We start from the raw sequence: 17,595 nt of genomic DNA on the forward strand, positions 1-17,595 counted from the left end.
AATGTGGTGGAATGGGAATGGGGTTAGGAATGGGAATATGTTGGAATGAGAATGTGATTTTAATGTTTACTTAGCAAAATAAATGAGAATGAGAATATGCTAAAATGTCATTAATGTGTTTACTTAACAAAATAAATAAGAATGAGAATCAATTTACCACAATACCCATAGTATTAATAATTAATTTATCATTATTAACAATATTATCATTATTGTTTTTGTTGTTAATATTATTTTTATTAATATTATCATTATTAACATTTATTATTATTATTATTATTATTATTATTATTATTAAATTTTATTAACTTTATTATTTTAGTTATGATTAATTATTATTATTAAATTTTATTAACTTTATTATTTTAGTTATGATTAATTATTGTTATTATTATTTTATTAATATTATCATTATTAACATTTATTATTATTATATTTTATTAACTTTATTATTTTAGTTATTATTAATTATTGTTATTATTATTTTTATTAATGTTATCATTATTAACATTTATTATTATTATTATTATTATTATTATATTTTATTAACTTTATTATTTTAGTTATTATTAATTACTGTTAATATTATTTTTATTAATATTATCATTATTAACATTTATTATTCTTATTATTATTATTAACTTTATTATTTTAGTTACTATTAATTATTGTTAATATTATTTTTATTAATATTATCATTATTAACATTTATTATTATTATTATTAACTTTATTATTTTATTTATTATTAATTATTGTTATTACTATTTTTATTAATATTACCATTATTAACATTTATTATTATTATTATTAAAATTAAATTTTATTAACTTTATTATTTTAGTATTATTAATTATTGTTATTATTAATAATGATAATAAATATTAATAATGATAATATTAATAAAAATAATAATAACAATAATTAATAATAACTAAAATAGTAAAGTTAATAAAATTTAATAATAATAATAAAATTAAAAATAATAATAACAACAATAAGGATAATATTGTTAATAATGATAAATTAATTATTTTTATTAATTATTTTTATTTTTATTGTTAATAATGATAATATTAATGAAAATAATAATAATAATAACTAAAATAATAAAGTTAATAAAATGTAATAATAATAATAATAATATTATTATTATTATTAATGACATTTAAAATAATAAAATTATTTGTGATTTGAATAAGGGTAATTTAAAAAATATGGAAAAATTAGAAGGATAGAAAAGTAAATTTATGTTTCATTCTCATTTCCACATTTTCATTCCCAACCCCCCATGGGAATGAGATTCCCATTCCTTATTCCCAAATTATGTGGGACCCACACATTTTATTCTCATTCTCAAATTACATTTTGCCAAGTAAACATAGGTTTCATTACCATTCCTTTATTCTCATTCCCCAAACCCACAAGTAAACACACCATAAGTAATTAGTTATTTGAACAATTTCAAAAAAGACTCAATATAGACAAATATAAGTCCAAGTTTAATGGATTACGTTAACAAAAAAAAAAAAAAAATCGAGATTTTTATGGGTTAATAGCTCATATTGGGTTTGGTTAGGATTTTAGTGCAAATACGGTCACAACATCAAAAGTTGTTTGGACTGAATATATTTAGGTAAAATCTTCACTCAAGTATATTATATAGTTTCATGTGAAAATAAAATGTTTTTGTTGGATTTACATACTTCTTTTTTCCCCCCACAAAGAGTTCCTCTAGTGAAGCCATATTGTAAAAAATGGTTAGAGTACTATCAAATCGTAAGGGAGATATCCAACACCACCACAACTTTTGTTACATGTTGTCATACTAAACACGTGTTTTACATAATTTTATTCGTTAAGAAATTGTAAGTGATAGGATGCTTGATAAATTTGACATGCAAGATATGATTACTGATGAACAAGGAGATATTAGTAGATCATTTACTAATATTGATTTATCTTCAGCAAATGTTGCAGAATTTGAATGCTACAAGAGATAGAGTTACAATTTCTATGCGGCATTATTACACTCATAATTCATGATGTCTATTATGTAATTTAATAATTTTGATTAAATCATAAGTGCTATAATATTTTTGTTAATTATAGTGTAATAATAATTATAAACTTTTTCATACTAATGCTAGTACTAATTTATGGTATGTTTGTTTATCTATTTATATAATTTAATACCTAGTTTAATTTTTTTAATGAATTATTAGTCCATTCAAGGGAGATTAGATAATTAAAGTTTGTGGTATTTTTTTAAATATTACTTTTTAACTATAGGTATTGAAAGGAATTTAGATATATTAAAAATAGATGTAGGCAATTAAAACCCTCGAATTAACAACTTAATTAATTTTCAAAAATATTGTTTATTGTTATTGTTCATCCGCATAAAAAATTATTAATTTTCCAAAAAACACAATAAATTGCAAAAAATAAATGACACGGAGATTTTTACGTGGTTCAAATTAATCAATCCTACATCCACGAGGCTATGCCCAGATGAAAAGCAATTCACTAAGTTGAGATGTTACAATCTATGGATTTACTAAACTTAAGACCCTCACTTACAATTTATCACCATACAGTTTACTCAACCTTAGACTGAATCTGCTTCTCTTAAATAATCGCTACCCGATCATTAAGGGTTTCACAAAAATACCTCAATTGTGAAATATCTCTCTTTATATAAGCACTAGGGTTTCATAAAAATAGCAAGTCTTAAAATATTTGGATTCTTTTCAAATAAAATTTTCTTTTCTCTTATAATTCCTACGAATTTGAATAAGAATAAATCTAATCTTCTTACCTTACTTGTCTCTCAAGAAATATTTAGAGCATTTAATAAATTTCATGTCTAAACCAAGTTCTTGCTCTAAATAGATTTTATGCGTCAATTATAGAATCTCATTATTTATTGACTTGCTAAATTAGACATCTAATTAAATTAGGAAACAAATATTCCTAATAAATTAGAATCTCACTAAATTAGGGAATTAATAAATTAATCCCTATTACAAGATATGCAATAATTAAAATTCCAATTTAACTAGACTTGTCATAAGATGCCAACTCTATAAATAATTAACTTAATAGGTCTGACTTAAATGTTTAGTAAAAAATATTTTTGAAAATAGTACTATCGCATACAAACTTATTGTTTTATCATTTTCAATTATGTCTGTCAAACACATATTACAATTTTCATTTTATGATACAAGGTACATAAAATGATACTAGACATGCACCTAAAACCAAAATTCAGCAATTGCAAAGTAGCATTTTCATTCTTATTTTTAATTTAAGAAAACATGTTTCACAAACAAAATTGAACGCACCCTTAGATTCTCACACAAAATTAAAATCAATATCACTAATAACAATAAAACTCATCACTTGTTAATAAAACTTAACAAAATCCAATATTTAAACTTATCAGATGTTGGTAAAGGTGATAGACTGATGGTGAAGAAGATAGGCATTGATGTTGAGAAAAATCACAACAATACGAGGAAAATGTTCGAAATACAAATTGCAGATCAAGAAACTACAAATACACATGAGAACAATTAAGCGTATAGCTGATACAAAATATAAAATTATTACAAAATAATAATAAAATCAAGGAGAAAGGTAAGGAAAAGACTTGAGGCCTGTGTATACCACTGTCTCCTTAAGACAATTATGCCCCCTACCGTGGCTCTTTAGGATTTTTATGGGGTCTATCTACCAAGATACAACAGATCAAATAACTATGGCACACAACCATTCTATTTATGGTGAATTTCCATTGTGCTCAAACTCTATCAAAAGACAAATGTGACAATAGAGGAATTGAAGATTATCTACCCTTATTTTTGTATCTATATTCCCTTCTATTCTCATCATTTTCCTCACATCTATATTCTCTATAAGTGAAGAAGACAAGGTGCCAATTTATAGGATTTTATGAGGGGCATTTTTATCCTCAAATTTGACAAAAAAAATTCTTTAATTGCTGCATGTAATTTCTCATGGAGCACTTTTAGTATTTAACTGAAAGCATAACCACCGCTCATTAATTCTTTAAATTGATTTTTTTTAATTAAAATTCAAAAGTGTAATTGCATTCTCATTAATCATGTATTAAATTCCTATTTTAATTTCTTATTATAACCTAAATTTAATTGACAATTACAATCTTAAAATATATTTTGAATTTAATTATAAATTAAAAAAACTAAATCATGGAATTGATCAATTAATTAAATCTGAACTCAACAAACTGTTACATTGTAACTCCACTATTATTCAATGCAGTCAGTGGGTGTATTTTAATGACATGTTGATTAGCAGACACGAAAGAAAGTAAGATGAGAGAAAATGAGGAAAGGAAAAAGAAATAAGAGAATAATAAGTAATTCTATATCAAATCAAATAATGAAATCGATATTAACTATTTTTTTCTCTCATTTTGTCTCCATCTCTCTCCTTTCTATTCCTCTTCTCTTTTCCTATTTTTTTTCAACCAAACTTGCACTAAGAGTCAATTTCTCATTCAACTTAGTATCATTTGGGGTATAAAATACATCAATATACTTTTGAAAGAGTGTCTAAATCACTTAGACCATTTTCAAAAGGCTCTATTAATTTTATTCTTCAAATATTTATTTGTTGACTTATGTGGCAAATAAGAAAGTGAAAAAATATATTATTCTCTAAAAGGCTATTCAAATAGAAATAAGTTAATATTATTTTAATCAAATAAATATTTTTTAAAAGAAAAATAAATGGTAATTAAAACACTTCTCTCTCTCCAATAAAAAGTAATAAAATATAAATTGAAGAGGGAGAAAGTAACTCTACAAAACCGAAGAGAGAGAAAATTATTTCTTATTTGAAAAATCTTAATTAAAGTATCTTTTAAAGTTTTAAATGTTGATATAATTCTTCACATATGCAATAAAGTTTTATTTAAAGATTTTTTTTGAGATACTTTTATAATCTTTTACTTAAACAAAGTAGGTCCACTTAAAATTATATTTTAAAATAAGAATTCAATATGCTATTTTTTCAACAGGTGCTGCTAGTGGTGGTGTTGATGATGTGCTTCTTGTTGATGAAGGAGTGAGGTGATATTTATAAAGTTATGGTAGGGTGAAAGGGAGATAGAAAGATAATAAAATAAAATAATAATATTTTGTTTCAATACAGATAATTGTGGTAGGTAATAAAATAAATTAAAAAATAGATGATACCTTGAAGGCTCAAAATATCATTATTCGTGTATAATACCCATTGAAGCCCGAAGCCCAAAGCCCAGCACTTGATTTCCTTGTCCCAAGAACAAAACCCGAACAACAAATAAATCGCAGTTACGTTTGGTTCTGCAGCTACTGGCAGTAGCAGGCGCTTGCAGAAGAAAATGTTTGGTTTATCGTTTCTTGATTCTAAAGAGGATGAAACTCCTGTCCCTCCTCCTCCTCCTTCCCTTGAAGTGCTTCCTTCTGAGGTTTTAATTTCTATACTGCCACTCTTTCTCCGTTTTATTTATCTTGGCTAGCTATTTCATACTTCATTATTATTATCGTTATTATTGATTGGTTTTGATGCTAAGTAGGTTTCACCGTCTCTCAACTTCACTCTGGAGCCAGTCAATTTAGGTGAACTCACTTTGCTCAAGGTCTGTGTCACCCTTTTCAATAATTGTTGTACGCTACCCTTTTTAGAATTCATATGGGATTTTTCTTGTAATGCCTGATAAAATGTTAAGCTTACACAAGTGAAACTTCATCATGTTTTCTTGTAAGGAAAATGGCTAAGTTCTGTTTTACATTTTTCTTTTAGGGTCGGGTGAGTACTAAAGAAGTTTTAGGATTGCCTAACTCTGACTTAGTTCCTGGAGTATATGAAGGTGCACATACTACAGCCTTAATTGTTTTTGCACTTTCTTTTTTTATTTTTTTCTACTTTTGTTGTTTGCTTGATTGTGCACATTTGTGTATGTATGTGATTTTGGGGATAGGGGGACTGAAGTTGTGGGAAGGTTCGATCGATCTTGTTAAAGCTCTGCGCTTGGATGTTCAGAACGGTAATATATCATTTTCAGGAAAGCGTGTTTTAGAGGTGGGCTCATAGTTTCAGGTGATTTTGTACTGTTTACTTCATCGTTTTATTTTTTATGTTTGGGCATGTTGATCGTGACTGTTAGTTTACATATACTAGGACTTGAGACTCGTAGGCAAAACTGAAACTCTTTATGATAACAACATATTGAAGAATGGGCATATTAATTATTCTAATTTTACACATATTTATTGACTTGGATTTTATTATTTTAGTGACGGTTTCCAGCAAAAGTTAGAATACAATTCATTAGTTTTCTTCGAATAAGCACAAAAGTAGATTTTTTTTGAGAGGGGGGGGGGGGGTAAGCAATCATCTGTAATGGGTGATTCTGCAGTCTGTTTTGCCTACTAAATTCATAAAGATGTAAGGTCTTCTGTTTGAGGGTTTTGAGTTTTACACTTCATCATTTTATTGAACCCTCGTCCCCTCTTTCATCCCCCTCTCAATTTCCTGCATTTTTTGAACCCTTAAAGATAAAGAGAAAGAGAGAGAAAATGGTGGAGAAGACAAAGGGACGAAAGGAGGAGGTGGTGACCAGAGAGTTCACCATCAACCTTCACAAGCATCTACATGACTGTACATTCAAGAAGAAAGCTCCAAAGTCATTATGGGAAGCAGGAAATTTGCAGAGAAAGCTATGGGGATTAAGGATGCTAGGGTTGATGTGAAATTGAACAACCAACTCTGGAGCAGGGGGATCTGAAGTGTTCCAAGGAGGGTTAGGTTTCACATTGTTCGTTTCGCAGGAGGAACAATGATGAAGATGCTAAGGAAGAGCGTACTCCTTTGTAGCTGTTGCAGAAATCCCAGCGGAAGGACTGAGGTGGCTTGGCACCAAGGTCATTGAAGAGGAGGATTAAAATTTAACACTGTTCGAAGAAAATCCTTGGCTGGGCAGGATAGGTTTACATGATAGTTTTGGCATGCTATTAAGTGCTTTGAGGAAGACCAGTGTTTTTTTCCATCTTTTTAAATTTTCTGTGTTGTTTTGAATGGAGTTGCTTTTTAGAGTGTTATCGTGGCTTCAATAAATATTAGAATATAAGGTCATCTATTTCTGTCCATGGATTTATTACCTGGTTCAATTGGAATCTACGTATTAAAAATTGATTATAATTTGGTCATTAAATAGCCAGTAAAAGAGTTTAAGGTACCAATTTAAGGCTAATGTTATTGTTGACTTCAATTTGTGCCAGATTAATTTTATTGTTAACCTCAGTATGCATTGGGACAATTATGACTAATTTCTGAATTTCTCCTTGCTTAATGAATCCGACAATAAAATCTTTGTTTCTGTTAATTCCGTGCACAAGGCTTTCAATGTATACTGATACATATGTCTTTGATTTGATAATTTGTCTGGTTTTTATGTAATTGTTTCCAGTTGGGATGTGGTCATGGTCTTCCTGGGATCTTTGCTTGCCTTGAGGTTAGTTTGTATTGTATTGTTGACAACTAGATGCTTTAAAATCTTCCGGTTCATTAAGCTTGTTTTTCCCCCGCCTTGCATTAGGGTGCTGCCGTCATACATTTCCAGGATTTTAATGCTGAAGTCTTAAGATATCTGACAATCCCCAATGTAATTGCCAATGTGCCCAAAAAGCTTCAGCCTGCAGCAACAATTGAAACAAATTGTCAGTCTGGGGCAGAAGTGCGTTTTTTGGCTGGTGACTGGAGTCAGATCCATCAACTCCTTCCCTGTGTAAAGTATGATGAAAAGGATCTAAACTGTCACCCAGGGGACGGTCCAACTTCTGGCTATGATATCATTTTGATGGCGGAGACAATTTACTCAGTTTCTGCTCACCAAAGTCTTTATGGACTTATAAAGAAGGTATTTCATCATAAAATATCGGTTTCTTATTGTTTCCTCTCTCTGTTCTTTGCAAATATCAATTATTGACTTCTAAAAGTGATTAATTTGTAGAGCATCAGCCGTCCACATGGAGTTGTGTACTTGGCAGCAAAGAAGCATTATTTTGGTGTAGGTGGTGGAACAAGACGATTCCTGTCTATGGTGGAGAACGATAGTGAGATAATTCTTCTAATTTGTTATTTTAAATTCTAGAATGAACCACATTTTAATGATGATTGGTGTTTTATTTCCTCCCTTGGGTTGAAATGGCTTAGGACCGTAAAAGTTTACAGTAACAGCACATTCATGCATCTTCTAGAACTTTCTTTGCTCTTGAATCTGGTTAAATTTTTCATTTTCCTCCACGGACAAAGTGTGCATGCATGTCTGGACATACATAAGTGTAAATACCTGTTGAAATTCCTGGAAATATACAGAGTATTCTGCACTTTTTATCTGATCTGCATGGTCTCAAATGGCATAATTAGATCCAGCGATACACACAAGGGTTGTGAAATCTTGTTAATTGGCCTTCTTTTTCCTTCCTCTTGCAGGTAGTATGGATGCGTGCCTGGTTGCTGAAGTGGCGGATGGTTCTTCTAATGTCAGAGAGGTATGGAAGCTTTCAGTTAAGTAGAGCTGTAATTTTTAGGTTTTGGATTGTGACCTGGAATTGTGTTGAGTTGTAGCCACTTAGCCTCATGTTCAAGGGGTTAAATACTACAGATGTTACTCTATATGGAACAAACGAACAAGAAAATTCCATGTTTGATAAAAGCGTGCGTCTTCCTTTTTGTTTGTCACTATTTTTTTTTAAATTGTACTTGATGCTTAAACTAGCGATGATATTTTTTATATATTCCATTGTGAACTGCAGTTTTCATTTTTTTTTTTTATGATGGTGAACTGGACTTCAGCCTAATGCACAAGCATTATGGTTGTAAATATTGCACTTGCTTTAAACAATGGGGCCTACTATGATTTATTTTGCACTATATGATTTGGTAATTTGTATTTAACTTCTTTATGATATCTCACAATATCTGAAATTGCTGAATGTGTTTGCATCGACAAAATAGGTATATTTTCCATTGCATTGTTACTTATCTATTAGTATTTATGCCCAAGCTTTCTTGAGCATGAGTATTTATATTACTAGCTTTCACGTTGTTTCTCGTTGTCTCGGTACTTGTAGCTCTGATATAAATCTGTTTGTTACTCATAAACACTTGGAAAGAAGCAATACTGCATTTGGATTTTACGTTGTAAACCCCCTTGCTCATCATCCATGTTTTTGTCTGCAAGGATGTATAACAATGTTTATCATTCTTCATTCAATTTTATTTACATATTATTTCATCTAAAATTAATGTTGTAATAGCCACACTCTCTCGCTCTTTTGTTTGTTCTTTAAATTTTAAAAATTGAGGTCTATGATTTACAAGGGAACATGTTCTCCTTTATTTGTTGGCGTTGGGACTTTGGACTTCCCTCCTTGAAAGAGTAAGAAATCTCTAAGAACCAAGTGAGGGTCCTGATGGATCGATACACTGGTCAAATGTGTCATAAGAAGATTCACTTTTCTGCTTGAATCTTTGAAGGACCTCTGCTGCTAGATGGTTGTGTGCATGCACATTTGACATTTATGAAATATACACTATTTGGGTGGAGACAGTCTAAGGGTACGTTTGGGATTGAAGTGTTGTAGCTTAAAAGCTACAGCTGCTGTGAAAAAAAAAACTGTAATTATAAAATAAAAATTAATAATATATAGTAAATGTAAATTTTAAATAATAATTTTGATAAAATTATTAAAAATATATTAGATTTTATATTATACAAGTTAAAAATTATATTAACATTGCTTAAAAGCTACAACAGTTAGTGTTTACTAAACACTTCAGTGCTGTAGCTTTTAAACTACAGCTGCCCAACCTCAATCTTAAACGCATCATAAAGATTGTTAAAATTCTCAGAACGGAGCTATTTAAGTGTTGCTCTAAGGTATTTAGTGAGTGGTCTTGGATCAAGCGAAAAAGTAGAGTAATTTAAGTTTTCTCATTGTTTATATGAGAAAACTAGAATTTGTCTTTGAATAGAGCCCTGGAAGAAAGCCTCAACTCCGCATGGATATTTATTTTATTTTATTTCTTGAGCGAAAAATGATATGGCTGCAGAAGCTGGTTTGACTGAAAACATCCAGATGTGATGAGAGCAAAAACATTTGGATCATATCTTAAAAGTAGAAAGCTTCGATCTTTTTATCATATCTGATCAAAGATATATCATGTAATTGCGTCCTTTCACAGCCCAAAGATTAAAAGAAAAACATAGAACGAGCCAACGGCAATAGTTTTCAAGAGCCAGACCTACAACGATAATATGCAGGGCAGCCTCGGGTATCTCTGTTAGATCTTGGAGGAAGACAACCCCCACTTTTACTATAAGCATCACCTCTGCCGCCAACGCTGCAAACTGGTTGGTCCGGTTTTAGAGCCCCTGGTGTTATATATTTCTTCCTTTCTTCAAGAAACCTTCTGCTGATATCAGACTCCATAAACATCTCAATTTCCTCGCTGCACTCTGCTATTGAACCATTGCTTATCTTGCTGCTTCTTGCTGTTGCAGCCTTGTTGAAAAGCAGCAGGGCAAGGATCAGACACGAGCTGAAATGAAGAGAGATATTGGTAAGCTGTGATTCCATTAGTTTAGTAGCTTCCGTACTTGTAACTTGAATGTGCAAAACATTTAATTTATAGAGTATGTTGGGATGAACTACCTTTTTTTTTTTTTTTTTTTTAATAAAGTGATAGTGGAAGTCCCATTCTGAAAACATGGACCACACTTCACCACACTAATTTGTTTGGGTTTTAGGCTCTTATTTTTCCTACTCTATGAAGTAATTATTAAATGCATCTTAGCGCTAGGTTGGTTTCATAAGGTTAATTTTTAGATACCTCCCCTGAGGTTTGACATATTTGTAGATAGATAGTGAAAATGTGTTTATTAGTGAAAACCCCCATGCCGTCAGTTATTTTTTTGCTTGACTGTAAGTTCACATTTAAAATACAATATTGCCCTTGACAGCTTTTGGCATGCCTGACATGCCTCAAACCTTAATTAAAGCATCTGCTCCAAATCACTGCTACAAAATTTGACGAAACTACCTTCATGATGTATGTTATTTGCAATTGTATCAAACAAATAATACAATAATTTTCCCTTAATTTAACATTTAAAATTTACAAATAAAACCAAATAAAAAGAAAAAAATGAACGTTAAATTGTTGCCTTCCAAAGTCTTTCAATAGAATGCTAGAATGCTGGATGAATCAGACAAAAGCAAACTAATGAAAACTAACAGCAACCAATAGGTTCTAAACTGCAGTGGTGTGCACTTAACAGTAGCCACACTACAAACAAACAAATTAAGATTCAATGCCACCAAAGTAATCGACCGCTTAATTTAATCCACCACAGGTCTAGTGCCGTAACTACAGTACTAACAAACATAATATTCCACTCAAATATGAATTCAATTGAATTTAGCACAACTGAGAAGTGAAGCTTAAATTGAATATAAAACTAAATATTGCATTTCAGTATCAAATAATTTAAGCAGTATTAGTTATAGCCATAATTAACAACATTCACAAAGCAGGCAATATAGCTGCACACAATAGGCTCCTCGCAACTCATGTCCAATCTGCAGGAATAGCAAGCTTGTGATATTACTTGTCTTTGGCAACATGAATTTTTCATATACAAAAAAATCAAAATAAGAAAAACTCAAACCTATACATAGTCTGAGAAGAAGATGATATATCCGCCTTTCTATTTTTGCCTATCAAAATGTGTTATATCATCAAATCAATCCCTTCAAATATCAGTTGGTGGGATTAGATTATGCTTCAATGCTTTGGTTGTCAATGCAGCTTTAGTTGATCTGCTTCATTGCTGGATGCTATGGGTCAAGTGGTTTCATTCTTGAGTAAGCTATCTTGGTTTCTAGAAGCAAAAAAACAAACAATCAAAATGAAAAACGATATTAAACACATACCAATGGTTACTGACTACATTTAAAAAAAAAAACTAATGTGAATTGGAATTAAAATCTCAGCATTATCACAGGCGTTGGACTGGCACATGACAATCTTTGTAGCTATACCACTTTCAAGATGCTGGGAACTACAACTTACACATCCATGAACACTTGTGACACAATCCACAACATATATAAGCAATGTCTGTGCACAGAATCTTTATCAAATACAGGCAAAAATAAATAAATAGAAAACTCCACAAAAATTTCAAGATCAAGCAAATTAAAAGAAAATCAAATAGAAAACTCCACATCATGGTGTCTCAGGTGAAAGGCAGCTTAAAATTGTTTGCATGCATCATCATCAACTAACATTAAACCCACTTTAACTCAGCAAAGTTCGGCATCAATTAGTCTACTTGTGTAACAATTTTGAAGGTAGTGCTCTTCAAATACATCAGAAGCATCACTAGACATAAAAATAAAACTAAGAATAAAAAATTCAATTTTTTAACCCATCTAAGTTGAAATCAAGCTCTGATTTAGCACCAACATCAAACCCATTTAATCCATCGTCATTTAAGTTTCAGGAAAATCACAGCTTAATAAACTTACCAACTTCTTTTTCTTTCCCCTCCCCCCTCCCAAAAAAAAAAAATTAGGCTTCTTCACTGTAAATAAACCCACAACAAATACTCGGGCACGACCAATTATCAAAAAATGCATTCTACATTTTTTAGTGAATGCATTTTTTAGTAAAGGCAGCATAAATGCACTCCAAATGAACCCAAACAAGACTTGAATTCGACACTGACCTGTTATAATTGGCTTCCCCAAAACAATCCGAAGGTATAAGACGCTGACAAAACTCAGATCAAAACACAAGGTGCGGTGGCTATTGTTCCTTTACTTCACATAAAGATTGGGCACTGGACTGGTTTGCATATGACAAAGGTTTCGATTTGATTCTAACACAGAGCTGTACACGGAACTTGAAGAAAGAGAAATAGGAAGCTTGAAAGAAAGAAAAAAATATATATTGAAAATCTAACCACGGGCATTTTTGTCTTTCTAATGTCAACTAACAGTCAAGCGCGAAATTAACTGACGGCAGGGAGTTTTTCACTAATAAACGAATCTTCACCATGTAAGTGCAACAAGTCAAAAACTGAGGGGAGGAAACTAAAAATTACCCGGTTTCATAATTCCAATGTGGAAGCTAATAGTTATGTTAATATGATTGATGATTGCATTATCAACTTTTGCTACATGAGTAGCAGCAGCAAGACAGTAGCCTTTTAATATTGTACCATTTGGAGGGGATTGGAATTGGACAGAATTTGAGGACACAGAGATAAGAGTGTTGATCAGGTAAACGATTGAGCACGGGTCAAATTTTAATGGGGAATTGTGGGCCTCATAGCACAGTTCTCCTAATGGGAGCTTGTCACGAGTGTTGCGCGCACTTGAAAATAATCATGCAGCGACTCATGTTTCTCAGTGGAGTGGTAGGTCATAGGCGACAAGTGATAGAAAATTGATCGAACAAATATTTAATTATCACGTTTAAGTGTTTGATTTGACAAAACATTTTAGCTTTTTCATAACTTTTTAAATGAGATTTCTTTAATTTGTATAACATGACAAAACTTTTTAACATCTACTAAACTTTTAAAACGAATTTTCTTTAATTTGTATAGCATACATAATTATTATGAAGACATTTGCAGACGTTCTAATTAGGTGAATTAAACTTCCCCACCCATATTCAGGCAGAATGGGGAGACCACCCAAAATTTGAAATCACATCTTAGTATGCTTGAACAATTTTGATTAGTCTCCTAATTCAATTCTTAGCACTAATTAAACGACGTATAGTGAAGTGATTGCAACTGGCTTCGACCTTCCTTTTTTAATCTTTTAATTTACCTTTATTGCCACTTTGCTAAATTAACATCAAGAAATGAAGGATTTGATTTACAGAAGTGCATGAGAAATTTCTTTGATATTTCTCACTCTCTAAAATTGTTAGAACGGAAAGGATCGAGAGAAAAAGGAAAAAAGAATTGAAATGACTACTCCCATTCTTTAACCTCAATCTCTTCAATTCATACACACCAAATCCATTTGAAAGTATATTTTTAAAGGCTTTTGTTATTAAAAAGTTCATATATTACATGTCCTAAAAAATTCAACAAATCATGGAATATCATGTTCTCAATGTCATGGCCAGACAAGTAAGTTTCAATAAATTGCGGTTTTAAAATCATAGCTTTATGTAATTTCCAAAAAAAAAAAAATCATAATTTGTTTTTTTTTTCCTTAATCACGAGTTATCCTGAGAAAAATAATAATTTTATGGTAGAACAAGTGGATACCAAACATCACAAATAAACATCTACGCATGGACTTTGAGCAATTTTATTTTCATTATAGCAAATATTTATTACTAACCAAAGAAGAATAACAAAAAAGAAACCCATAAAACAGCTGCTCACATTCTGCACATTTTGTACGCGGCGCAACCTCTTTGATAACGATTTGATTGGGGAGGCAGGCAACTTTTACTGTACGGATCTCCCCTTGCTCCTCCATTACATACCGGCGCATCCCGCCGCAGGGCCCCGGGAGAAATGAACTTGTGTGCTGCTGCAAGAACTCTTTTACTTGTTTCTGACTCCATTGAGAATTCTTCAGCTGCTAATTCACCACATTCTGCAATTGAACCATCACATTCTCCATTTTTATAACTTTCCTTTGCAGCAGCTGTAACACTGGATACTGCTAAAAGCAGAAGACACAGAGAACAAAATTTCTTCATGTCGATTTCCATTTCAGCAGAATAAGTTCCTTTTTTTCTTTTTTCCGCTGGCTGTGGCTCTCACGTTCTGTGCACAACTTGCTCTTTGTCCTGTCACTTCAGTGATACTTGTGGCCATTCATTCAGCTCCCCTGGCATGCTATCTCTTTTGTTCCTTTGTTAACTTATTTTTATTCTTTGTATCACTTTCACTGTTTTTGACGATGACAAAATGGCACTGCAGATTTCCATGCCTTCCAGGCCAGGCTGTGGGGTCAAATTTGGGAGCCCCTATGTTACAATTAATGTAACATACACACTCAATAATAACCACACAAATAATGAGCCCACACAATTTGTGTAGTTGTTGTTAAGTGTGTATGTTACATTAATTGTAACATAGCATTTGCCGTCAAATTTTGGTGCCAACCACGTAATGTTTACAACATTTCCGAATTTTCTTCTGTTTCATAGTCGATTCCTGTGTAAAAATTAATCATTCATTTTTGCGTGAAAGTCCTGGCCCAAAGCCCAACAGGAAGTTTGGGCTATTGCCACCCCTTCATAATCCTCGTCAAATAGCTATTTAAATATTTACAATTTTAATTTTTATTGAAAGAGTGGGACAGGCACCCATTTATAACTCGTATCAAACCCCTTCTTTATCACAATTATATTAAATAATAAAATAAATTATTTTTCTGCTTCTATAAGCTTCTCTCTCTAATTCTGTGCACCCATATGATCACATGAACAACAGTTTTCGCTTTTTTTTTTTTTTGTTCCCTAACAAATACTTTGCATTCTAATCAATGTGATTTTAATAATATATTCATACTCTCGCCAAACTCCTCATCCATTATCGATTTCTTGAATAAACTCAAAAGAATAATTTTTTTCCCATTTTCTTGCATATCCTTTAAAAGAAAAAAAGTTACAGATTAGCTATTTTGAGTTCACTTTTAACTCTAATTAATTCAAATATATATTTTAAATTAAATGCATATGATATAATCATCCAAAATTTTGTACATAGAAATCATATTTTCAGATTTGGAGGTGTGTAGAAGAGGTTAAAAAATTAAGAAAGGATATTTTTAGAACTAAAGTAGCTCACAATAGAAAAGGCATTGTAAATAAAAATTATAAGGATGCTAATAATCTCACTCTCATTGAAATTATATTCAAGGACATCATGCCCATGCTGTCATTGCCACAGGCCCTATTTAACTCTCTCCCACTCATACTTGATCGATTTTTTGTCAAATAATTGAAAATATAAAATTTCAATTCTCTGATCTATTTGGAATCATTATGGTATAAATGGTCTTCGTTGGTGGTGCCATTGGCATCTCTGTTGTCGTCACTTAGTGCAGGGCTTTTTTTCTTTTTTTAATAAGAGATCTTGGGGTTGGTTGGCTGTTAGTTGTAAAGGGGGATAAAATTAGACTTTTACTAAAATTTTTATTATTTTGTATGTTTTAATGAAAATATATAAAGAAAATAAAGATAAAAGCGCAGCATGTACTGTTGTTTCTGTCTTTCCCTTTTTCTTTTGGCTGTTTAGCATTTTTTTTAAGAAAAAAAAAATCCTATCTTTACTCATATTTAAATTTTAAATAATTTTTTTTTTATAAATATCATGCATAATTACTTGATGGATTTCTCTATGATGCCGTATGAATTTTTATAGCATTGATAGTGGGATTAATATGGACCCTTAGATGTAAGAGTTTTAATCTGAATCATTCATTTAATATAATAAATAATTAGATAATTAATTAAAATGTAACAGGTAACTTACAGGTTGCGGGTAAACATTAATTTGTTAATTTTAAATTAATATTAATTTAGGAAAAAGTCACTCGCACCCCTAAGGTTTGCTTAAATAATCATACAGATCCCTTTAGTTTCACAAATGATCACACATATTTTCTTAGTTTCATAAATGACTATTATACCTTTTGATTAAAATAATTTTTTTAATGATTGATTAAAATAATTTTTTTAATGATTGATTAAAATAATCTAAATAAATATAAATATAGTAATAAGATAAAAATAATAAATAAATATCATATGGTACAAATAAAATGTTATAATAAGTATAGTTGATAAAATAACGTGTACAATGAAAATTTTGCAAATATTAAGTTATTATTAGTCTATCTTGACGGATTAACTAAAATCTATTAATTAAAAAATTGGTTTTAAGATTGATATTAATGTAGACATAATTAAATAAGATTTTGTAAAAACATAATTTAAAATTTATAAATCATTGTGAAATTATTGTGAATGTTAGGTATAATTATTTAATTTTAGTAGTATGTCAAATATATTTTAATATTAGTAAAATGAATATGACAAACTAATAATAAAAGAATATGGAAAATAAATAATGTTAAAATAATTTTTTTAGTATTGAAAATATTTTATACTTATTTAATATATTATATTTTTTTAATTTAAGGAGTTATATATGACAATTTAAGTAAAATTTAGAGGTGTGGGTGGTCTTTTCCCTATTAATTTTGTAGCCTATTTAAAATACTATATCATTCTATATCATACATCTCCCTTAAGATGTTGATTTTATTGAAGTGTTATGTTATTAAAAATTAAACTTTGCATTTATAATGTTCTACAACTTTAATGTAAAATGTAATAAAAAAATATAAAGACATTTTTGAGTAGTCAATTTTAGCTTTCTTTTACAAAATATTATTATAAAAGACAATTGGTAAAATGTAATAAAAATGGTATGAGAAAAGGTTAG

General features: G+C 30.3%; 1 protein-coding gene and 1 pseudogene across 1 annotated transcript; both read left to right on the plus strand.

Moving 5' to 3' along the window:
• The first annotated feature begins 5,325 nt into the window (after positions 1-5,325).
• On the plus strand, positions 5,326-8,845 carry LOC18031413 (histidine protein methyltransferase 1 homolog). Its single transcript, XM_024191695.1, has 8 exons — positions 5,326-5,502; positions 5,611-5,673; positions 5,838-5,904; positions 6,016-6,116; positions 7,504-7,548; positions 7,633-7,953; positions 8,047-8,149; positions 8,529-8,845. The coding sequence occupies exons 1-8, from the start codon at positions 5,416-5,418 to the stop codon at positions 8,609-8,611; spliced, it is 870 nt and encodes a 289-aa protein (XP_024047463.1). The 5' UTR covers positions 5,326-5,415; the 3' UTR covers positions 8,612-8,845.
• Positions 6,437-7,497, plus strand: LOC112101167 (annotated as a pseudogene).
• Positions 8,846-17,595: the final 8,750 nt, after the last annotated feature.

This window comes from Citrus clementina, unplaced genomic scaffold (genome assembly GCF_000493195.1).
Source record: "Citrus clementina cultivar Clemenules unplaced genomic scaffold, Citrus_clementina_v1.0 scaffold_9, whole genome shotgun sequence".
NCBI classification, from domain to species: domain Eukaryota; kingdom Viridiplantae; phylum Streptophyta; class Magnoliopsida; order Sapindales; family Rutaceae; genus Citrus; species Citrus x clementina.